The sequence below is a fragment of the Capsella rubella genome, unplaced genomic scaffold (assembly GCF_000375325.1).
Source record: "Capsella rubella cultivar Monte Gargano unplaced genomic scaffold, Caprub1_0 scaffold_8, whole genome shotgun sequence".
Taxonomy (NCBI): Eukaryota; Viridiplantae; Streptophyta; class Magnoliopsida; order Brassicales; family Brassicaceae; genus Capsella; species Capsella rubella.
In genome coordinates, this window is record NW_006238916.1 from 9790102 (window position 1) to 9811078 (window position 20977).

Genomic DNA, 20977 nt, shown 5'->3' on the forward strand with positions numbered 1-20977 from the left:
CAGAGACAGTCATATAGCCGTATCCAAACAGCCCGATTAGGTTTCGTTTAGTTTCTACTTTCTAGTTTAGCAGCTGCAGAGCTTCCCTGATCGTGTCGAAAATCCTGTGTTTAACTGCAACTGAGTATCTTTTGATGTGTAAGGTCGACAACTCATAAGACACTTCAAAAGTTTTCCGACAAAACTCTTATCTTCTCAAAGATGTCTTCCAAATTCGGGTTGGCGGGTGGGATACCGGAGCGCCGTGTTCGACCCATCTGGGATGCAATCGACTCTCGTCAGTTCAAAAATGCTCTGAAGCTCGTCACTTCGCTTCTCTCTAAGTACCCTAAATCACCTTATGCTTTAGTAAGTGGAACCAATCATTGGTCTTTTCTTTTTCGTTTTCTTCTTTCTCTAATCTGTAAACGGAAACGTAATTTGATTAGAATGCTGTTGCATTAACAACAGACGCTTAAAGCTCTGATTCATGAGAGAATGGGGAAAACGGACGAGGCACTCTCTGTTTGCTTGGATGCTAAAGAGCTCTTGTACAAAGATGATTTAGCGTTGATGGATGATCTCACTCTCAGTACCTTGCAAATCGTTTTGCAGAGACTTGATCACTGTAAGTGCACTCGTATGAAGAACTTGAAACCTTGTCAATAACTTTTGGTTATATCTGAATCGTTTGTTTCAAATTTTGATCAGTGGACTTGGCTACTAGTTGCTATGCTCATGCCTGTGGCAAATTCCCTAATAATTTGGAGCTTATGATGGGGCTCTTCAATTGCTATGTTCGTGAATATTCTTTTGTGAAGCAGCAACAGGTTGGTCGTTGTGTTGGATGAACACTTTACTGGGTTCTGGTATCAGTCTTTTATTACCCTGTTCTTATATTTTGCTTTCTGACAGACAGCCATCAAAATGTACAAACTTGCCGGAGAAGAAAGGTTCTTACTTTGGGCAGTTTGTAGCATCCAGTTACAAGTACTGCCACCATCATCTCCTCTCCTTTTTTTTTAAGCAGTTTGGTATATCTGTTTCTCACGGTTGGGATGATTTTGACAGGTGCTATGCGATAAGAGTGGGGAGAAGCTGTTGCTTCTGGCTGAGAGTTTACTTAAGAAGCACATTGCCTCTCACAGTATGCATGAGCCAGAAGGTAAGCTTAATTTTCGACCAATTTCTACTCTTGTGCAAGTTGTGGAACTGTTCAGATTTCTTCAGCCTTTCTTCTACTAATGCAAGTATGGTATTTTCAGCTCTCATGGTGTATATCTCTTTGCTGGAACAACAATCCAAATACAATGATGCTTTAGAAGTCCTCACTGGAGATTTGGGATCTCTTTTGATGATTGAAGTCGATAAACTACGGATACAGGTAGGTTATGAGGCTTTTTGGCCGGAAAGACTACTAAACTTCATGCCTTTGTATTATCTTCCGTAGACCACATAGATTGTACATTTTCCCTAGTTTTTGGTTGAACGTGTCCGATGTACGTATATATTCGGAGTCTGTTTCTGTAGGCTCACACAAACGATCTCACTTTAAGCTGACAGGGGAGACTCCTTGCTAGGGCAAATGATTATTCTGCTGCTGTTGATGTCTGTAAAAAAATCTTAGAATTGAGGTATGTTTTCAAGGCATGAGCATCTAAAATCTCGTGTTTTCTAAGAGAGGGGAATGTTTCTATTACGATTTCCAGTTGGTTACTTGATTGTTTCTATTTCTCAGGCCTGTGTGCTAACATTGAATTTCTGTTCACTTGGCAGTCCAGATGATTGGGAGTGTTTCCTACACTATCTCGGCTGTCTGCTTGAAGATGACAGCATCTGGAAACACTTTGACAATGTTGATCAAATTCATCCAACAAAGCACATAGAATGCAAATTTTCTCACCTTACGGAAGAAATGGTGATCATATTATCCACTTCAGTTTGTGTTTTTGTTTACCTTTTTCTCAATTTCTTGTTATATATAATCTATTTTCATTTCCACCATGCAGTTTGATTCTCGTATATCAAGTGCTTCAGATTTGGTACTGAAACTACAGAAGGACACTGAGAATAGTAATTTAAGGGGTCCATACTTGGCCGAACTTGAAATTGAGAAGAGAAAGCTCTTATTTGGGAAGAAGAACGAACACAAGTTACTAGAGTCGTTACTGCAATATTTTCTCAAGTATGTCGCTGTATGAAACCCTTAGGAGTTGATCTTGTTGTTTAGGTATAAAGCATACTGATTCTTATATCCCTCTGAGCATGTATTGCTTTGCATGCAGATTTGGTCATTTAGCTTGCTGTGCCTCCGACATTGAAGCATACCTACATGTATTATCCCCAGATAAAAAGGCAGAATTTGTGGGAAAGTTAGTGAAAAATTCCGACTCCTTTTCAGCATCACCAACCAAAGTGCTTGGTCAAACAACAACAGTTCTCAAAGTCCAAGAGCTGACAGGAAACATTTTTGAGCTCCATGTTGATGGTGTGTTCTCTTAGCTTACGTACCTTTTCTGCAATTTCCTTGTTATCTGCCTATAAGTTTAAATTCCGAATCTACAAACCATCTTTCTCTTTTGTGATAGCCTTTTTGAATGTGATCACCTGAATCTGTTTCCAATTCAATTTTTCCTTCCAATATTTAGAAATTGAAGCCTCTGCTGTCAAACTGGCAAAGTTATACTGCCAAAATCTTTCTCTTTCTAAGGACTTGGACCCTCAGGAGAGCATGTTTGGGGAAGAACTTTTATCTTTGATTAGCAATATGTTGGTCCAGGTACTTTGATTGTGTTCAACAGACGAGTTTCCCTTGTACTGAATAATAGATTGTTATATATTAATGAACCTTACCATTGGTTCCAGCTATACTGGAGAACTCGAGATTTTGGCTATCTTGCTGAAGCTATCATGGTTCTTGAGCTGGGCTTGACCATCAGAGGGTCAGTACACCATATTTTTGTCAGCTGCTTCTGTTTTAGATGCCAAAGGATTCAACATGGTTTTGACAGGTCTTCACTTGATTATTAATTTTTGTTCCACAGACATGTCTGGCAGTACAAGATCTTGCTGTTACACATATATTCTTATGTTGGGGCTCTTCCGCTTGCATTTGAATGGTATTTTTAGCTCCCAGCTTTATTTGTTTTTGCCTAAAAACAGAAAACGTTTATTCAGCTCGTTTTACTGAACCACCTGTTATCATCTGTTAGGTATAAAGCTCTTGATGTGAAGAACATATTGACGGAAACAGTTTCACACCATATTCTACGTCAAATGTTGGAATCTCCCATGTGGGTGGACTTAAGTAGCCTCCTAAAAGACTATCTCAAGTTTATGGATGATCATTTGAGAGAATCTGCAGACCTTACATTTCTTGCTTACCGCCATAGAAATTACTCAAAAGTAAACAACAATTTAAATTCTCTAACAAAATTGTTACCATATTCCTGTGGGCAACCGGTTACTGTTGTGACTTATCTAGATTTCCTAATCTCAGGTTATCGAATTTGTCCTATTCAAACAACGATTGCAGCACTCAAACCAGTACCAAGCTGCAAGGGTTGAAGCGTCTGTCTTGCAATTGAAGCAGAACGCAGACAGCATCGAGGAAGAAGAGGTAGTTCATTCAAGTTCTTCTCATGCAAATTACCATATGTCCAATTACTTGATCCGCTCATATATCTAACGTTGCATGTGTTTTTGTTGTCTAGCGCATTCTTGAAAACCTGAAATCTGGAGTTCAACTTGTGGAGCTCTCAAATGAAACTGGATCCAGGAAACTGACGTTCAATGAAGATATGCAAACACGTCCATGGTGGACACCTTGTCCTGAGAAAAACTATCTGCTAGGTCAGTATATCCTTTACATTAGTTGTCGTCTATGATTGTGGTGTTATTCTTAATATCAATCATCATGTGTAGGTCCATTTGAAGAGATTTCTTACTGTCCCATAGAGAGTGTGGTACGTATGTCTATATCTATACATCTTTTCTTTGGGAGGGATGCAATCTAATACTGATTGTACTTGTTGGCTGTGAATAGAAAAAAGATCGTGAAGAAAATATGAAACGAGCCATCCAGAGAAAATCCCTTTTACCTCGCATGATATATCTCTCTATTCAGTGCACGCCAATGGCATTAAAGGAGAGTGTTGAAACCAATGGGTCTGGAGGTGACATCAAAATCTGTGGAGAACTTAAGTGTTTGCTGGAGGAATACACAAAAATGTTGGGATGTTCTCTCAGTGACGCTGTAGAAATGATCACAGAGATCTCACAGGGTGCAAGGACTTCCGAGGTTAGCTAATCTACTTCTTTCTCCTTCCACCTGCACTAATGTTATCTGGTCTTACTGTTAGTAACCTTTTTGGAACATCTCTGTAGAGCCTCGGTTCAAATGTGGTGGACTGGATGAATTTTGCAGTGTTTTGGAATGGTTTGAGCCTAAGTTCCCACGAGCATTGGCATGTGTTGAACTCCCTATTCGAGAGGCTCATTCTGGACAGAGTTAGATCGATGGGATCTTCGGACATGAGTTCTTACTATTCTGATGTCCAGGTCTTGGTTCAGATTATCACTGAACCGTTGGCATGGCACAGTCTTATAATTCAGGCCTGCACTCGCTCGTCTCTCCCATCTGGGAAAAAGAAGAAGAAAATTCAACATTCAGATCAATTATCTTCCTCCCCTTTGTCACAAGCAATCAAAGATTCTATATTGTCGTTATGCAGCATAATACAAGAGGTTTCTAACTGGCTACTGACTCAACTGAACAATCCAGAAGATGATCAAGTGGAGAAATTTCTGTCAACTCTGAAGAGAGCTGAAGACGGAACAGGAGGACCGGGACAGATTCTGGGGGTTCTAGAGAGTTCCATCGCATCCAGTGAAGAATCAGAGGTTGGAAATCGCATCTTTGATGCACTGAAATCGTGGAACACGGCAGATACCGCACGTAAAACAGTCATGGCGCAACAGAGAGTCCTCCGTGAGTTTCTCCAGATCTGTGACTCTAAGAGAAAGCTGCTGGAAACACTCAAGCAACATATGTCCCATGTTTGATCCGTAATCTTAAATAACACTTAAGAGGAAGATCACTGCTTTTCCTGGCTATTTCATTTTGGGAATACATTCATGACAGGATCAAAGAGATTGATTGATGTTTAAATACATTTTGAAAAAAGAAATGAAACATGATTAGCTAGCTAATTAAGCTGCTTCTGTATTGGAATTTTATTAACCATCCCAATAATACAGATTCTACAACTCGGTATAATCAAAATAAAGAACTCTAATCAATTAAGAAATGTTTCTAATTAAATCAGTTATGAGAGTGAGACCAGGGAGATACTAAATGCTTGTAATCAAACTTGCCGTTCAAGAAACCATCACCACCCTTCTGGTTCCTTACTTGTTGTTGCACTACCAAGACCGAACCCTCCGAGGCGAAAACGCTCCCAGCCACGGTGTCTCCGATGACTCCAAGCTGGTGGTCCTCGCTCCACGTAGAGAGTCCTTCGAGAATCTTTGGGTTGATCCCTTCTCTCCTCCCCGTTATCCACAGATCGTAGTCATTCACGTTCATTGCTTGAATCGCAGCCAATGTCTCAGCACCGTTCTTGACGACAACCTCCTTGTAACTAACCCTATCGTTGCTTTCGTTCTTGACCCAAAACCACGTGACCACCCCATCGTCCAGCTTCTTCTCCCTCTCGTCCTCTCCTTCGTGGTTGTACGCCAAGAACCTAACCACCGTCAAGGTAATGTTAGGGTTCTCCTTCATCCTATCTGCTAGATGCAGAGCTTCTCTGTTATCAGCTCCTCCTAAAAACAGAATTACGAAACGATACATTTCTTGCCTCCTATGGCTTGAGTGTGTTGTGTGTTGTATGTCCATGGATGACCGAGCCATCGCGTTTTTCAGTCGTCCCTTCTCGTAATAGATACAGACAGAGCATGGTGTATGTGCCAAGACGTCTGCGTTTACCGAAAGCATGCCAGAGTCACGTAGCTCGGTAAGGGATGCGTCTTCAAGCCGCTCTTTCTGATAAGGTAAGAGAATAAAAGCGGTTTTCTTGTTCAAGGCAAGCTCGCAAATATCTTGGTACATGTGACGCTTTGGAGCATGGGCGGTGTAGGCACGCAGCGTCACACACTCGCCTCTTTTCTCTTGGTACAGCTTAAAGGCGCTCTGCAGCTGGTCTATTCGCTTGCTCCGTGAACGCTCATGCTCTTCTTCTTCCATCTCGTATTTTTCCTCCTCCTTCCTTCGCTTCTCGTGTTCAATAAACAACGGTTGGGCACGCCCCGCCAGTTCCATCAGCTGGATTGCGAATATAGACAAGGGACTATTTTTAGTGGGATAGGCGAAGTCGAGAAAAGTGACCAAGCCAGAGAAGGTTTCGTGGTCAGAGACTGCAAGTACCAGTCCCATCTCGGTACACTGAGGAGTGTGCTGGATTGTGCGGTGTTTGCTGCTTCTGTAAGGGCGAGAGGGATCGTAGAGGAAGCTAATGAGTGGCGCTGTTACACCCGTGACCACAACCGCATACAAAACCATGACAGTATAACCCGGTAAGCCTACCATACGTTTGTCTATCCAATGCAAGTAGAGCAAAATATCGATCTGACCTCTCAAGTTCATCATCAAGCCGAGCGTGAGACTGTCCCTGGTGGGGACTTTAAAGAAGAGAGCAGCGCCAGTGGAGGAGATAAACTTTGTGACGAATCCGACGATGCTCATGTAAACGAGAGGAGAGACTTGTTTGGGCCAAGTCTCTTCGCTAAGTAAGTTAACATTGGTTTTTTGTCCCACCAAAGCAAAGGAGAAAGGCATTAAAAATTCATTAACGAAGGTCTCGCTCCGAATAGCCAACGTGGAAGTCAACGGCGGGCCATGAGGGACCACCAACCCTAGCCAAATAGGTCCTACGGCTATAGCCATACCGAACATGTCGGTGAGAAAACCAGAGACAAGGACACCCATGAGAATTATGACGATGTAGTTTTGGTTCACGAGTTTTCTTTCGGGCGTTTTGGCGACAATCCAATCAAAGCTTTGTCTCACAACCAAAAGCAAAAAGGCGGCCAAGATGGACACAGATATGAGAAACCAAATAACGGAATATACTCCACCTCCTCCGTCAGCTTGCGTCATGGCTTCAAACAAAACAAGCACGTAAAGCCCTACCATGTCTCCAAGGAGAGTCACGGACATGGCGAACTTGCCCACCTCGGAGTTGAGAAGGTTCATGTCTCTCAAAACAGTGTAAATGACCGGAAAAGAAGTGAAGCCCAAGGCGAAAGTGACCCCTCCAATGGACGAAGACTTTTGCAGCTTCTCATCCATTGTGTCTTTTAGGGCAGCCCCCGTGCCCCCAACGCATGCAATAGGCACCAAAACACTGATGGCAGCAATGTACTTGTGCTTTCTTGGTGCTTTAAAGATTTCTGCAACGTCAGTCTTGGCCGCAGTGAGGAAGAGGAAGTAAAAGAATCCCATCAGTCCCAAGTTTGCGCATATGTAATTTCCAACCGGTGGGAAGAGATAGTAATTGAAGTTTCGGCTTCGTCCAAACATGGACGGTCCTATCATAATCCCACCCTTCAAATACACAAAACCATTTTGTCAATATTCATTAGCACCACACTAGTAGATAATATTACGTATATTAACTATACAAAAAAAAAAAAAAGATCATATATATAAAGATGGAAGACTAACAATGATTTCGCAGACTATACGAGGTTGGCGAAGAGGTCGAAGGAGGAAGGAAACGACTTTGATGAAGAAAATGATGAGTACTGCTTCGATTAAAAAGGTCGAAAATGTGTAGTTCATCCCATCTTCGCCTCTGAACATTCCGAAAGGCTTCTTATCGTGAAGCTGACGGCAAACCACTGGAAGTCTGGCGGAGAAGAAAGGAGTGCTGACCACTCCTGGAGTGGTTGGATCCCCCGGCCAGAACCCAAAGCGGGTAGGCAGGGCACTCGTGTCATCACTTGGGAAGTACCTAACCATGCCCACTAATTCTCTCAGATCACGATTTTGAGGTCAAAAAGCAAACGGTATAATGATCATGGATGGATGCAAGAGAGAGAGAGAGAGAAAACACTAGCTAGACTAGATCCATGATTCATGTTTCTTTTTCAGTAGAAGTGGACGCGCGTCATTTTGGGAACTATTCTAGCTTTTCATTTCTTTTTCCTTGTTTTCCCATTAGTTATGAGTTTCATCACATGATAATACGTACCGTTTATATGTTTTTTTTGGATGGTATATTTATATGTACGTCATGAAACAATCAGAAAGATAATTATACTTTGTTGATTTCAATGATATTTGTATTTCTCTTTCCCTAAGATTTCCATCAAGTATTGCTAGTAGAGAAAGATGAGAAACTAAAATAGACGTGTAGGTATAATGTGAGGTTTCATTTTTGCAGTGTAAAGAATCAATGGTGAGGTTCAAATACATCCCAAAAGTTAATAGTCTCACTGCATTATAATGAGATGAGTATTTAATTGATAAAACACAAAATATTAAAAAAATAAAAATAAAAACTTCGATGGATGAATTCAGAAGCAATGACATAAAAGGACCGGGACGTGCAAGGTACGGCCGTGGTAGCTGGCTAACCCAAACTCCCATGCATCTATTTCCTCAATCTTTATCTCTCTCTATAAAAGGTTTATGTTTCTTGAATATTAGTAGTTTTAAAGATTCTTACATATTAAATGTCTTTTTAATCATTCCTGTTTTCATATTAATCATGAAACAAAAGCAAAATGTTGAATTAATATTCATTAATTTAACAAAAGCAAAAGAAAGAAGTATCACAATTTTGAATGAAATGGATAAAATTTGATGAGACTTTTGTTGTTGTTGTGGACATATACCTATTTCTTGTAAGTTGCAATATCGACATTAAGCAATAGTGGGTGATAAATTCTGAAAATAAAAGAGAATTGGAGATCCCACCTACGCTCAATTGAATGCATCACCGCTTTTTGCGTTCTTCCACATTTATATATACTCAGTTATAATTTATTTATTTTTTATCCTTTCATATTTTCTTACATTTTCATGTACTCCCAATGTCTTGTCTTGACCGGGTAGACTTGTAGGCCGTGCTCTCGGTTTGCGTCATCGACAAAACAAAACTAGGTGAGTGTCGTTCCGAAAACTCTATATTTAGACGTGATTCATTGAAAAATAGTCATACAACTGTATTTTGGTCCACTACAGTTATGAAACGTATATGTAACTTTTAGCTAAACCCAAAATTCACAAGTCTTAAAATACTAGTATAATTTAGGTATAACGCCTCTCCACCAATTTCCCCTGTTAATGTACTAACTATACATTTATTGTGGGTATGGGAATGCATTAAAAGTGCCGAATATATAAAATTGGTACATCGAGATATGTAACTTGGGGACACTTGAGAGTTGAGACTGACTATATAGATACAGCAATGTGATCCAAGGTCAAGCTCCTCTCTTTAAGTACTTAACCATTACAACATATAGTAAACACACATATGAAGTAGCAGATGCATATATACATGTTAATTTCAGATGGAGTAGTAGAGAAGTAGCTGTAAAGCTCAGGAGGGATAGCGCCATGGCTCACCAATACTTGTATGTTTTGTACACGCATATCTGTTGGCGCTATCCATCCTAAGTTCCATGGCTTATTCTTGCTTATATGTGTATCTTACATCATCCCAGTTTCGTTGAAGCAGCTTGTATACAAGAGATGGTACCGGGTAAGTTTATCATTTGTATATACTTTCTGAAGGTTTTATTTATATAAGAGAGGACAGGCACACATCAGATTTTCGTTCACCATATTTTTCAGATGTTAACTTGTAAGAAATAATAAATAACAAGCTGAAATCCAAATCGATATGGAACTGTTGTTGCAAAGAAATTGAGAAAAAAATACAGGGTATTGTCAATTCGATCTTTAAGAAGAAGTGAATAGTTAAAAAGTATGGTCTTACAAATTACTTGGATTTTACACATCTAGACACTTAGGCCATGAATGGTGAACACTTAGTTAAGAGTTACAGTCTTAATTACAGGTGAAAAAGTCCCTTGTAAAATACGTACTGATTCTTTTGTATATTATCCTATTTGTGTACCTTATATTTGTGTGTGTTAAAGAGATGATAACAGTGAATCTTCAAAGGGTTCCAAATTTCCTGGATTCTGTTTCTCGACTATCCTCATATTTTACATAACCTTCCCATTCATTCACACCTCTTTGGAAGTTTTCATTTTCGGCATCAATCTTTTTGGTTCATTTTCTTAGATATTTGCATTGAGAATCAAACTGAAAGAACATGTATGTACCCCGAAAATCTTTTGTCGAAAACAAGGCTAGTCTCAAGGAATAAGGATTAGCCAATCCGGCATCTACTCAAAAATCCATAGTATACCTCTACAACTAATCAGCATTGAAGATACATCTTTAATCCGAATAATGATTAAGAGCATAAACAAAAAGCTTTCTCGAGTGAATGGTTACAAATTCAAAGTTAAACTTACGAGAATCACACTTCAAAAACACTTGAAGAGAACTCTTATATAAACTACGGTCATATCCCCCCCGGGTCTACTAGATTCCAATTCAGACATCAACTGCAAGATTCTAATGAGCTCTTCTCTTTAGTCTTTGGGATACAGATTGAGGGAATGATGGAGCTTTATCAACTTGTCTTTTTTTGTCGAAAACAAGGCCACTCATTTGTAAAATATAGTCTCAGGGAGTCAGTTAGCACTAAAAATCATCAAGTTGATCTTTTTGAATTGTCACTGCATACTTTATATCAAACAAAAGTGCCTAGCAATCCCCCACTCCTGCCATTTCTCGTGGAACAAATGTTGCTATAAAAAGAAGTTTGAGAGGATAAAGATAAATAACTCAGAGAATTGTAAAGGGAAGTGTGTTTGCCTAAACGAATGCATACACAATACAATAGCGTTGAACAGAGTCAAAAACAGAAAAAAGAAGGAAGAGAAGCAAGAAATGGACTTCTGGTGTAGAAAAAAGGAATCAAAATGAATGGCACTCACCTGAAATCATCATAGCACCAATTTGCAATGCATTTTGCACTTAATTATCAGCTTTTCCTTCAATAAAACAAAAACAAAAATTTCACATTGTGAAAAGACAAAATAAAGAAGGATAAACCGAACATGCATAGATAATAATATAGATCCCCAAAGAAACAGAACAAGTAGGGAGAAAAAAAGGGGTAATTTTGCTCAAGGTCAAAGTGAACAAAAACCTACCTTTTTTTTTTTTGTATCTCCAATATGATGATTCATAGAACATTTCCCCCCAACACCAACGCAACATTTTACTAAAATTCCCCCCTCAACACACACAAAACTCTTAGAACACATAACAGCTGATTCATTGGTTCCTCTTTCTCTCAATATGGACGAGACCGGTTTCCCCCATGGTGGTTTCTGTCTGGCCCTGAACCATAGTTATCTCTTCTTCTGTCTCCCCCACCACCACCATAGCCACCGCCACCTCCTCTACCACCGCCTCTGCGCCATTCACAAATTTTGCAAGGACCAAATTATTATATCAGACACAGAACATCTAACTAAAACCCGCTTTCTACTGCAAATGAAGTGACCAAACACAAAAAGGGTGGGTCTTATAATGCAAGGATATCCAGTTCAAAACTATGGGGAGTTACTAGAAGCTTATAAGAAGCATGAACAAAAAATTCCCACTTAAAAGTCATATCGACAGCTAAATGTAACAAGATATGTTGAACTGCATAGATTAAAGATAGACCTAAGGCGTAGTTTGATAACATAACAAACTCCCCACCCTTTCAGCCAGACCCAGATGAGTTTACAAATCAGATCCTCAGTAGGAAACAAGTCCCATACAGTCTTTAGAGACACAAGGAACACAAACCAGAATATCATATTCCCAACCAAAATCGTACAGCTAAAAGCCTAAAACAACTACATTACAGAAATCGATATGATGGAGTACTAGTGACAGCTAAAACTGGTAACAAAACGTAGATATAAAAGTGCAGATAAAAGATCAGGACAGCTACCTCTGGTCAAAGGTAGGAGCACGGGGCGCAGACTTCTCTGCCATTGTTACACTAATCTTGCTTCCCCTCATTTCGTAATCTACAAAAAATTCCAACACCATTCACCAAACAAAACTTTTAAACAATTTTAAAGCTAGACAGCAATTCCATAATACATACTGTTAAAAAAGCCGCCAGCAGAGTGTGCAGCACTAGGATCTTCATAAGCCAGACAGGCGTCACCTTTATGGTTACCCTTCTCATCAGTGTAAATCTTAATATTATAGGGCCACTGATCTTTATAACCCCGCTTCTGCTTAATTCTTCCAACCTATAATAGATCCAACATGAAAGTACACACCCAATCAGTACACCAATAAACATAGACACAAACAAGAACTCATGGCAAGGGGAAAGCTTCTTCCAAGATGATAAAACACAACAGAAGTAAAGACCAGGTTCATTACTTGGCCAATGCCACCAAAGAGATCCTTGAGTTCATCAGTAGTCACATTTGGAGGTAAATTAGAGATGTATATTCTAGCATTATCACAAGTATCATCACAATCCGCATCACATTGCTTGACTTGGGTGCGATTTTCGGCAGCAGCATCTTCATAACTAGATTCCTGTCTCCTAGGAGCACTACTACCATCATAGCCACCAGCCCTACCACCGCGACCACCAGGGCTTGGTGCATCACTACCATAACCCCCTCTTGGACCACCATATGAAGGGGGGCCCCCAGAATAGCTTGAAGGCGGGGGAACTGCTTCCATTCCATACCCCGAGGGTGGAGGATAAGTTCCGGAACCATCATAGGAAGGAATAGCTGCAGGAGGAGGAGGAGCCTGACCATACGAACCATTATCCCTCTGTTGACTACCAGTACCATAGCTACCGCCAACCCTACTTCCACCATCATATCTACTACTCTCATAGCTCCTACCACTATCATTTCTACCTCCACGAGCACCGCCACGATCACTGGCACCTCCACCTCGGCTATATCCACCACCTCCACGATCACCAGCACCAGCACCAGCACCAGAAGGAGCAGGTGCACCACACTTGTTACATTCAACTCTCCTTGCAAAGTTCACGTTCCCACAGCTATACAAACAGTTTCGAGGGTAAACTTCAAAACATATTTCCAGCCAAGAATTCACAGCTAATCCAATTTTATCACATAGGATTAGAGAATGCAATCATTACCTAGGGTTGGGACAACGCCAATCTCCATCCTTACCGCCACCATCTCTTCCTCCACCACCTCTGCCGCCTCCTCCGCTTCCTCTTCCACCGCGATCACCTCCTTGATATCCGCCACCTGAATTAAATCGAATCATCAACAGATTGTGAGAAAATAAAGATTAAACAAAAGTAACTAAGCAAGGAATGGAGAAATCTAAAGAAATCGTTAGGGTATATCAAATCAGATCTGGAACAATATAAATCACAAACCTCGATTTCCTCTACCGCCGCCGCCACCGTAACCACCGCGTCCGCCGTAACCCCCTCCGCCAGAGGAACTGCGTCCTCCATAACCAGAATCACCGCCTCCGTAACCTCCACCTCCGCCGTATCCATCACCACCGTACGACGGGATAGGCGCACCTCCGCCGCCGTCTTGATTGTACATCCCAGCCATGACCTAGGGTTTGCGATAGACAACAGAGCAAAACTCTTTAAAGACTTGGGTGCCTTTTAAGACGTTATTAAAATAAAATCTCGCGTCCTATTTATATTTCTCTCATAAATAGTGTGGACCAACATTATTCTTTCCTTTTTATTACATATATCTGTAATCTTAAATTCTTACATCTTATCTTTACCGACCGGCTTCCAGAAAATAACTGGACTTACTTTTTTAGTTTTTATCTTTTTATTATTGGAAGCGGCGTCGTTTCTTATAGGCCTATATACTTCACAACTTTAAAACGAAGGACCAGGCCCAATAAATGTGGCCATTTAGGAGAAATTAGAGGCAAGGATGAGGCAAATCCAAAATTTGTGCTTTAAAAGAGTCCAGACAGTAGGAATAACAACAAGAGGAGAGGCCAACGCTGACAGAAAATAGGATTTTGGGAAGATGAATGAGAAGTATCAAGTTGAATCGAGAACCTGCAATTATCCACGGAAGGATCAACTGTAGTGATCAGACCAAGTCCACCAAAGCTGCAGCTTTCTGCACTGTGATCATTTTGCTGATACAAGCTATTGAACGCGTATGAGACGTTGCCTGGCCATCCGATGCCTGCACACGTCCCGCCAGGAAGTATCGATGTGCAGTCTGCGACAGCACACGCTTCTAATAATCTTGCTGATGCGTTTGACAAGTCCTTGTTATTGTTCACCACACACCACTTGGGAGGAAGGTACTGAACGTTCTGCGCGTTAACCAGTTTCTTCGAATTATGGTTGAAACTGAAACCGTATTTGGCTTGACCATCGAATGTGAATACTCCCCAGTGTCTCTCAAAGTTCCCAGAAGATATGTTTCTCTGATCTTCGTCCAAGAGGCTTCCAATGTAGGTTTCAATTGGTGGACGCAGCAGAGAACCCGTCTTTTTCTCCAAGTGACCCATCAGTCCTTTCAAGAAGACCTCAGCAGTAGGTGATGTGGCATTGGCTGCTCCATCTGTAGGCCAACCAATCTTTGAGACGACGATATCCACATCTGAGAATCCAATTGAGGACAATGCAGACGCAAGTGTGTCGTAGCTCAGATCATAGCTGTTTCTGTAGGTTTTACGTCCATCTTTGTGAGCCTGTGCTGTTTCTTTGAAGAGGCTAAAGTCGAGGGAGATGTTCTTGTTCTGGTGAAAGCTTAGAAAAGGAGAGATTGTGACAAAGAAGGGAGAGTGATGCTTTGTGAGAAAGGAGAGGAGTTCGATCATTGTCTTGTTGAGGTCAGCCCTGAAGTGTCCTGAAGACGGTCTACCAGATTTAGAAAGAAAGGAGTCAAAGCTGGAAGGCACTACGACCTTCACTTCACTAGCCAAGCTTGCCTTAGCTAAAGCATTTTGGATGTTCATAGCTGCTCCAATGACAAAAGGCCTATACTGATTGCCATAGCTCTGGAGAAATGGCTCATCTCCAACTGCTACGTACCTGCAAACCAATCCAAGTGAGGAACCCTCCATAATTGTTGATCTTTAAACCATCCTTTATATATAAGTCCACTATAAAAAACAATTTTCTATGTGTGACTGAAAATATTTCAATTGAGTGTTTCTGAATGTGAGTTTTCTAAACATAAGACGGATAAGCCGTTCCTTGTTTGTGCAGCTGCTGTAAAACCTCTCAGCTAACAAAAAGGAGCATGAGCATGTACACTATCGTTGCAACGGACGCAAATGTATCAACTTTGACACACACACAAACACAGAAGATACGAAGCAACATAAGAAACTGGTCAATATAGGAAATTTCCAAATTGAGAACACGAAATCTAGAAAGATCTCAACTTGGAAACAAAAAAATCAAAAAACAAAATGGTAGCTGTAATTGGAAAAAGTGGAAGAGAAGGAGAAAGAAGATACTCGATTCGAACTCTGTTTCCACCATTGAAGTAACGAGTGACATTGTCATGGACCCAGCTCTCTGCAACCTTTCTGGATGCATTCAAGCTCTTAACCATGGAATTAGGGATTCCGACAGTGACACCAATATTAGAACCAGAGAGAGCTCGGAGAACTTTTGGGTCGGCATCGAAGAGCTTCACCTTGGCAATGCTGTTGGATTTCAGAAGCTCTACAACCTTCGAAGGCGGAAGAGGGTGCGACGCTTCCGTCCCCCAATTTACGCCGACGGCTCCCGCGGTGGCTACATTCAGGCTCAACTCCGCCGTGACGGCGAGGATGAGGAGAAACAGCCGACGAGCCATCAAAGCCAGTGAATCTCCTCCTTCCGCGATAATGACGGGCAGAGTAGTTCAATGTTAAAAAAAAAAAACCAAAAACTACGTGTCGTTTCAAAACATAGAACCTTGTTATTAATCTACTAAAATGGCATGATGTTTAAAAGTTGGGCTATACCTGGGCTTTACATTTACTAGTCCATCAAGCATCTTTTTGTAATTCCGTTGTGTCCACGTGTCGTTTTTCGATTCCCAGACAACCACAGTCATCGAGTGTGTCTGAAAAAAGAAATTGTCTGAACTGAGGGAAAGGTGGAGAACTCTAATCAATCATCAATGTCGACGGAACGAGAAGTAGTCTGTGTCACCGGCGCCAGTGGCTGCATCGGCTCGTGGCTGGTCCATCTGCTCCTCCACCGTGGCTACTCCGTCCACGCCACCGTGAAAAACATCCGTAATGTTTACAAATTCCTCTCTTCGATTTCACTCCGGTTACAATATCTCCTCCTAATGGCCTTACGTTAGTTAAATTTGTGTTACAGAGGATGAGAAAGAGACGAAACATCTAGAAGCTCTCGAAGGTGCAGCCACACGCCTCCATCTATTCGAGATGGATCTCCTGCAATACGACACCGTTTCCGCCGCCATCAACGGATGCTCCGGCGTATTCCACCTCGCATCGCCCTGTATCGTCGACGAAGTTCAAGATCCACAGGTTCTAATATCCACTCCCAAAACCTTAGCTTCAAAAAGTACCGATCGATTGTAAATTCGATCACTTCATGTGTGTGAACAGAAGCAACTACTTGACCCGGCGGTTAAAGGAACCATAAACGTACTGACGGCGGCGAAAGAAGCGGGTGTAAAGAGGGTTGTTGTGACATCTTCTATATCGGCGATAACTCCGAGTCCCAACTGGCCTGCCGATAAGATCAAGAATGAGGAATGTTGGGCTGACCAAGACTACTGCAAACAAAATGGAGTATGTACTTTTAACATCTATTGCAAACTAATCTTCTTGATATAATATTTATAGATGATGTTGTGGTTCTTGTGCTGTTGGGTAGTTATGGTATCCACTGTCGAAGACTCTTGCTGAGAAGGCTGCTTGGGAGTTTTCAGAGCAGAAAGGATTGGACGTGGTTGTGGTGAATCCAGGCACTGTCATGGGACCTGTCATTCCCCCATCCATCAACGCTAGCATGCTCATGCTTCAACGCCTTCTTCAGGGTATTTTTTACTTCTCTGTGAACAATTAGTCTTGAGTTCTATTGAGACATCTTAGGATTTGAGTCGACATGAATGCTTAGGATGCACGGAGACATACGAGAACTTCTTCATGGGGTCGGTGCATTTCAAGGACGTGGCCTTAGCCCATATTCTTGTCTACGAGAATCCATCTGCGAAAGGGAGGCACTTGTGCGTCGAGGCCATATCTCACTATGGTGATTTTGTAGCCAAAGTCGCTGAGCTCTATCCCAATTACAGTGTCCCCAAGTAAGTCACAAACTATGTGCATTAGTAATTCTCTTAGGTTACCGAGAGAGACTATCACTTGGCTGCTATATGTCTGTGTGTATATGGATTTCAATAAGCTGCATTGGTAAATCTCTTAGGTTACCGAGAGAGACTCAACCTGGTTTACTCCGAGCCAAGAATGCAGCCAAGAAGCTGATGGAATTGGGGTTAGAGTTCCGTTCCATGGAGGAGATCATCAAGGAAGGTGTGGAGAGTCTTAAAAGCAAAGGATTTATCTCTTAAATTATCTGCTTGATTTAGCAATGAACAAGATCTCGAGGCAAGCAGAATCATTTTATGCGATTTGCACTATTGTAACAAATAAGCTTTGCCTAAGTTATGGACATCCAATTAATTTGGATTGACGTCCTATTTCTCCCCAAAAACTATGGCATCGTACCAAATCTACGCAGAACTTCAACCTCATTCCATGTCTCACCGAGTCGATAGTTCTAAACTCATCTCCACCCGAATCCGATAGTTCTCATCCATTTTTCCAATTTTTTGGTTTAACCGGTTTACAAACCAAACCCGATAGAACCGACGTAAACCAGATATGAAATTAATTTTTAAAGTAGCTACAGTATCATCTTCTTCGTTGGATCCAAAAGCTTGATAAAAGTGACTACATTATCATCTTCTTCAACCATATACCACTTGGTCTTTTAAACACCAATGAGATTTCTCAACAGTTTTCCACACGAAGTACTGATCAATTCACCACCAAATTCGCTGTAAGAACCCTAACCAAAAGATCAATCACACCCAATATGATCAAAACACCCCTCTACGAAACAAAACCCAGAAAATAAAAAAAACACAGATTTCTTAGATTCTTCTTAAATCCCATCTCAGAATCAAGAAACCCAACAAGGATGCTAACCATATCACTAATCTCGAGCTTATAAAAAAATAATTTGATTCCTTTTAAAAACTGAAATCGTTCAAGAGCTACATAGATCGAGAGTTATTGTTATGGGAAGAAAGCAATTTCAAGCTTATAAAAACTGAGACTTGATACAGTAAATTTCAAATTTCAATTAGATACCGCACATCGGGAGCTATCATCAAAATTCCCAGCCATGACATCTAAATCAATTTTGCATCAGAAATTTCTCACTGTATGCATTAGGAAAGGTTCACAAGAGAGAGATTAGAATGAGTAAGATTAAGCAAGAGAAAGATGGATCGAATCCAGAACTGAGATTCTCTAAAACAGCAAGACTAGAGTAAAGCTCTTCGAGCTTGGTTCTTATGAGTTGCAAGGTCGTGGTCTTTACTCCGGAGTCTACCACGGTCGGAGGTGTTTAATTTTACGATTAGATGGGTTTAGTTTAGAAATTGGGTTGAAAGAAGGTTTAGTCCGGTTAATAAAAAATTTTAGTTGGTTAAAGAAATATTAAACCAACAGCAAACCTCATCAACTTCGATTTATGGGGCAATAGATGGTATCAGATACTTTGAGGAGGAAATAGCAATAAAACTTTAGATTCGGATGGAAATCGGTTTAGAACTATCGACTCGGTGAGACATGAAACGAGGTTGAAGTTCTGTGTAGATTTGATACGATGCCATAGTTTCCGGGGAGAAATAGTACGGCAATCCAATTAATTTTTATCATGGTGCGTAAATAGTTCATTTCCGAGTTTCTTCATTCAACATGTGATGGCTTTATCTTTCAGTGTTTTAAGTAATTAATTTGGACATTAAAATTAGTTTAGTGTTGAAAATTTAATGAAATGTCAATATGTCCGAGTGGTTAAGGAGACAGACTCGAAATCTGTTGGGCTTTGCCTGCGCAGGTTCGAATCCTGCTGTTGACGTTCATGTTTTGTTTTTTAAGTTACCATTCTACTACAGTATTTGGCTTTTGGAGATACACACGTTTATTTATGTCTGCAACGGGTATGATCATGACCTACGTGAGTGACAAGTACAATGGTACATGATCTTCAAATCCAGGGCTAGTTAGTGCTTTTATGTTTCCATTCTACTATCCCTGGTTAATTAAGTTAACTGTTTATTAATTGTTAAAGAAGTGCTTCGATTTTGAAATATCTGTATATATATATTGGTTATATATACGTAATTACCAAGAGAATTAATGCTAGGGTTGGTCTCTAGTCCTTTTCAAATTTGACTTGTATAATTAAGAGACCACCCACTATTATTTGTTGGTATTGCTATTTCCAAGATAAATATGGATCTTGAGCTTATAACACTATTCCACTAATCTCTTCTTTGTCATGGAAATTGAAAAAAGTAGTCCACATTTCAGTGCCTACCAAAATGTATTTACTAAATCAAAAACAATTGAAGGGGTGCTTAAATTATTTATGTGCGTGGTTGAATTTTGTAAAGAAGAAAGATGAAATAAAGTGAAAGTTAAGAAGATGATCATCATTCGTCATTCTGAAAGCTTTTAAAAGAAAGCACCTGAAGATTTATGACTTTTCAGAGAAAATCACGACTCACGTGAGACCCGAGACTTTCGTACGTCCACACATCGCAATTATACACTTTCTTTCATACTCATCTCTATATGCAATCACGGCGAAATATAATATAAATGCTCATTGTAAATATAATAACACTGTTTAAATTAAGATATAGCTTAATTACTTATAATCTCGTCTTTCCATCTCTATAAAATTGCAATCAACACCTCAAATAGTTAATCACACAAATATAATTCATAAGTACGATTTTTGGAAAGTAAATAACTAACTCATGATGTTCATTAAGAGATTACGATACCATTTTTTTTTAAGATTTAGCATATCTGGATTTTTCTCGACTATACCCTAGTTTCAGCTGCAACAACCAAAGCAGCACCACTACTTCCTCCGGCGTCGTCGTTTCCATCGCCGGCGGTTGGAGTCGCCGTGGCTGTATGAGCCCTTTTCCGTTTCTTCTTGTCGTAAGGAATCCCTCGAGCCTTAGCCTGAGTTTGACGAACTTCTTTAAGATAGATCCTAACAGCCTTGGCAGCGAAAGGGTTTGACTCGGGAAGACCACCGCCAATTTCCTCGAAAGCAGCCCTGAGACGGCCGATGAGAGCGTCGAGGCTTCCCCAAGCTTGCTTGAGAGGGCAAGTGCACTGAGCGGGTGGGTTAGGTTGTCCGAAGAAGGGACAAGAAACAGCGTGGACTTTGGTCTTACCGAACTGGTCAAGGTACTTAAGGAACTCGAGGACGTGCGCGCCACTGCAACGAGACAGATTCAGAGGTGGCTTGTGGTTCCTTAGATACTGAAGGAAAGTGTTCCAGTCTCGCCTCTTCTGAGACTCGTACCGGCTTGGGGATGAGGAGGAACTCGCAGCTGTCTTTACTGTGGCTTCACCCTCCATCTTGTTTCTAGAGTTCTTTATGTGTGTGTGTGTGTGTGGGTCGTGTGCCTGAGACTGAGAGCGAGAAAGAGAGGAAGGAAGAGTTTTATGTTAAGTCACACACAACTAAGTCAGAAAGCAACAAGTTGGATTTGATTATTCACATTGTAGTTTTTCTCACTTTTATTGACGTCCCATCATCATATTTCTTTA

At 40.8% G+C, this 20977-nt stretch overlaps 6 protein-coding genes, 1 long non-coding RNA gene and 1 other non-coding gene across 11 annotated transcripts; 3 read left to right on the plus strand and 5 right to left on the minus strand.

The window, feature by feature from the left end:
• The first annotated feature begins 69 nt into the window (after nt 1-69).
• Nucleotides 70-5194, plus strand: LOC17876841 (N-terminal acetyltransferase B complex auxiliary subunit NAA25). Its single transcript, XM_023777828.1, has 19 exons — nt 70-348; nt 451-607; nt 691-809; nt 895-969; nt 1051-1144; nt 1245-1363; nt 1543-1613; nt 1756-1897; nt 1989-2164; nt 2265-2467; nt 2628-2758; nt 2845-2921; nt 3024-3098; nt 3192-3384; nt 3479-3598; nt 3693-3831; nt 3904-3944; nt 4025-4279; nt 4366-5194. The coding sequence occupies exons 1-19, from the start codon at nt 202-204 to the stop codon at nt 5041-5043; spliced, it is 3012 nt and encodes a 1003-aa protein (XP_023633596.1). The 5' UTR covers nt 70-201; the 3' UTR covers nt 5044-5194.
• LOC17876080 (cation/H(+) antiporter 25) lies at nt 5169-8257 on the minus strand. 2 transcript variants are annotated; one of them, XM_023777829.1, is made up of 3 exons: nt 7706-8257; nt 6613-7585; nt 5169-6504 (listed from the first exon to the last, which is right to left on the minus strand). In XM_023777829.1, the coding sequence occupies exons 1-3, from the start codon at nt 8000-8002 to the stop codon at nt 5303-5305; spliced, it is 2472 nt and encodes an 823-aa protein (XP_023633597.1). In that variant the 5' UTR covers nt 8003-8257; the 3' UTR covers nt 5169-5302. The 2 variants fall into 2 exon arrangements, with proteins under 2 accessions (XP_023633597.1, XP_006281504.1); XM_006281442.2 differs by having other exon boundaries at nt 5169-7585.
• A 2119-nt stretch (nt 8258-10376) lies between these two features.
• Nucleotides 10377-13782, minus strand: LOC17877142 (transcription initiation factor TFIID subunit 15b). 2 transcript variants are annotated; one of them, XR_002835035.1, is made up of 7 exons: nt 13521-13782; nt 13272-13386; nt 12524-13169; nt 12237-12387; nt 12078-12156; nt 11065-11547; nt 10377-10875 (listed from the first exon to the last, which is right to left on the minus strand). XR_002835035.1 is itself a non-coding variant. In XM_023787710.1 (6 exons), the coding sequence occupies exons 1-6, from the start codon at nt 13705-13707 to the stop codon at nt 11427-11429; spliced, it is 1299 nt and encodes a 432-aa protein (XP_023643478.1). In that variant the 5' UTR covers nt 13708-13782; the 3' UTR covers nt 10895-11426. The 2 variants fall into 2 exon arrangements, 1 of the variants encoding a protein (XP_023643478.1); XM_023787710.1 differs by lacking the exon at nt 10377-10875 and having other exon boundaries at nt 10895-11547.
• A 260-nt stretch (nt 13783-14042) lies between these two features.
• On the minus strand, nt 14043-16179 carry LOC111831954 (glucan endo-1,3-beta-glucosidase 9). Of its 2 annotated transcripts, XM_023787705.1 has the most exons (3): nt 16097-16179; nt 15602-15965; nt 14051-15170 (listed from the first exon to the last, which is right to left on the minus strand). In XM_023787705.1, exons 2-3 carry the CDS (start codon nt 15943-15945, stop codon nt 14075-14077), a joined length of 1440 nt encoding a protein of 479 aa, XP_023643473.1. In that variant the 5' UTR covers nt 15946-15965; nt 16097-16179; the 3' UTR covers nt 14051-14074. The 2 variants fall into 2 exon arrangements, with proteins under 2 accessions (XP_023643469.1, XP_023643473.1); XM_023787701.1 differs by lacking the exon at nt 16097-16179 and having other exon boundaries at nt 14043-15170; nt 15602-16034.
• A 23-nt stretch (nt 16180-16202) lies between these two features.
• On the plus strand, nt 16203-17862 carry LOC17875723 (cinnamoyl-CoA reductase 1). The gene is made up of 6 exons (XM_006281672.2): nt 16203-16372; nt 16461-16633; nt 16715-16900; nt 16986-17148; nt 17229-17415; nt 17535-17862. The coding sequence occupies exons 1-6, from the start codon at nt 16255-16257 to the stop codon at nt 17677-17679; spliced, it is 972 nt and encodes a 323-aa protein (XP_006281734.1). The 5' UTR covers nt 16203-16254; the 3' UTR covers nt 17680-17862.
• A 109-nt stretch (nt 17863-17971) lies between these two features.
• Nucleotides 17972-18899, minus strand: LOC111831957. The gene is made up of 2 exons (XR_002835037.1): nt 18485-18899; nt 17972-18179 (listed from the first exon to the last, which is right to left on the minus strand). It is a non-coding gene; the product is annotated as an uncharacterized LOC111831957 (long non-coding RNA).
• Nucleotides 18900-19177: 278 nt separating this feature from the next.
• Nucleotides 19178-19259, plus strand: TRNAS-CGA. Its single transcript has one exon. It is a non-coding gene; the product is annotated as a tRNA-Ser (tRNA).
• A 773-nt stretch (nt 19260-20032) lies between these two features.
• On the minus strand, nt 20033-20967 carry LOC17875148 (protein LIGHT-DEPENDENT SHORT HYPOCOTYLS 5). Its single transcript, XM_006281111.2, has one exon. It carries the CDS (start codon nt 20783-20785, stop codon nt 20234-20236), a length of 552 nt encoding a protein of 183 aa, XP_006281173.1. The 5' UTR covers nt 20786-20967; the 3' UTR covers nt 20033-20233.
• Nucleotides 20968-20977: the final 10 nt, after the last annotated feature.

Coding starts and splice junctions, on each gene's coding strand:
- LOC17876841 (XM_023777828.1), top strand. CDS start 202: ATGTCTTCCAAATTCGGGTTGGCGGGTGGGATACCGGAGCGCCGTGTT. Junction 349..450: donor CTAAATCACCTTATGCTTTA/GTAAGTGGAACC, acceptor CATTAACAACAG/ACGCTTAAAGCTCTGATTCA. Junction 4,280..4,365: donor AGGGTGCAAGGACTTCCGAG/GTTAGCTAATCT, acceptor ACATCTCTGTAG/AGCCTCGGTTCAAATGTGGT.
- LOC17876080 (XM_006281442.2), bottom strand. CDS start 8,002: ATGGTTAGGTACTTCCCAAGTGATGACACGAGTGCCCTGCCTACCCGC. Junction 7,586..7,705: donor GTATAGTCTGCGAAATCATT/GTTAGTCTTCCA, acceptor GTGTATTTGAAG/GGTGGGATTATGATAGGACC.
- LOC17877142 (XM_023787710.1), bottom strand. CDS start 13,707: ATGGCTGGGATGTACAATCAAGACGGCGGCGGAGGTGCGCCTATCCCG. Junction 13,170..13,271: donor TGGCGTTGTCCCAACCCTAG/GTAATGATTGCA, acceptor CTGTTTGTATAG/CTGTGGGAACGTGAACTTTG. Junction 12,157..12,236: donor TGCTGGCGGCTTTTTTAACA/GTATGTATTATG, acceptor AATTTTTTGTAG/ATTACGAAATGAGGGGAAGC.
- LOC111831954 (XM_023787701.1), bottom strand. CDS start 15,945: ATGGCTCGTCGGCTGTTTCTCCTCATCCTCGCCGTCACGGCGGAGTTG. Junction 15,171..15,601: donor GGAAACAGAGTTCGAATCGA/GTATCTTCTTTC, acceptor ATTGGTTTGCAG/GTACGTAGCAGTTGGAGATG.
- LOC17875723 (XM_006281672.2), top strand. CDS start 16,255: ATGTCGACGGAACGAGAAGTAGTCTGTGTCACCGGCGCCAGTGGCTGC. Junction 16,901..16,985: donor ACTACTGCAAACAAAATGGA/GTATGTACTTTT, acceptor GCTGTTGGGTAG/TTATGGTATCCACTGTCGAA. Junction 17,416..17,534: donor CCCAATTACAGTGTCCCCAA/GTAAGTCACAAA, acceptor TAAATCTCTTAG/GTTACCGAGAGAGACTCAAC.
- LOC17875148 (XM_006281111.2), bottom strand. CDS start 20,785: ATGGAGGGTGAAGCCACAGTAAAGACAGCTGCGAGTTCCTCCTCATCC.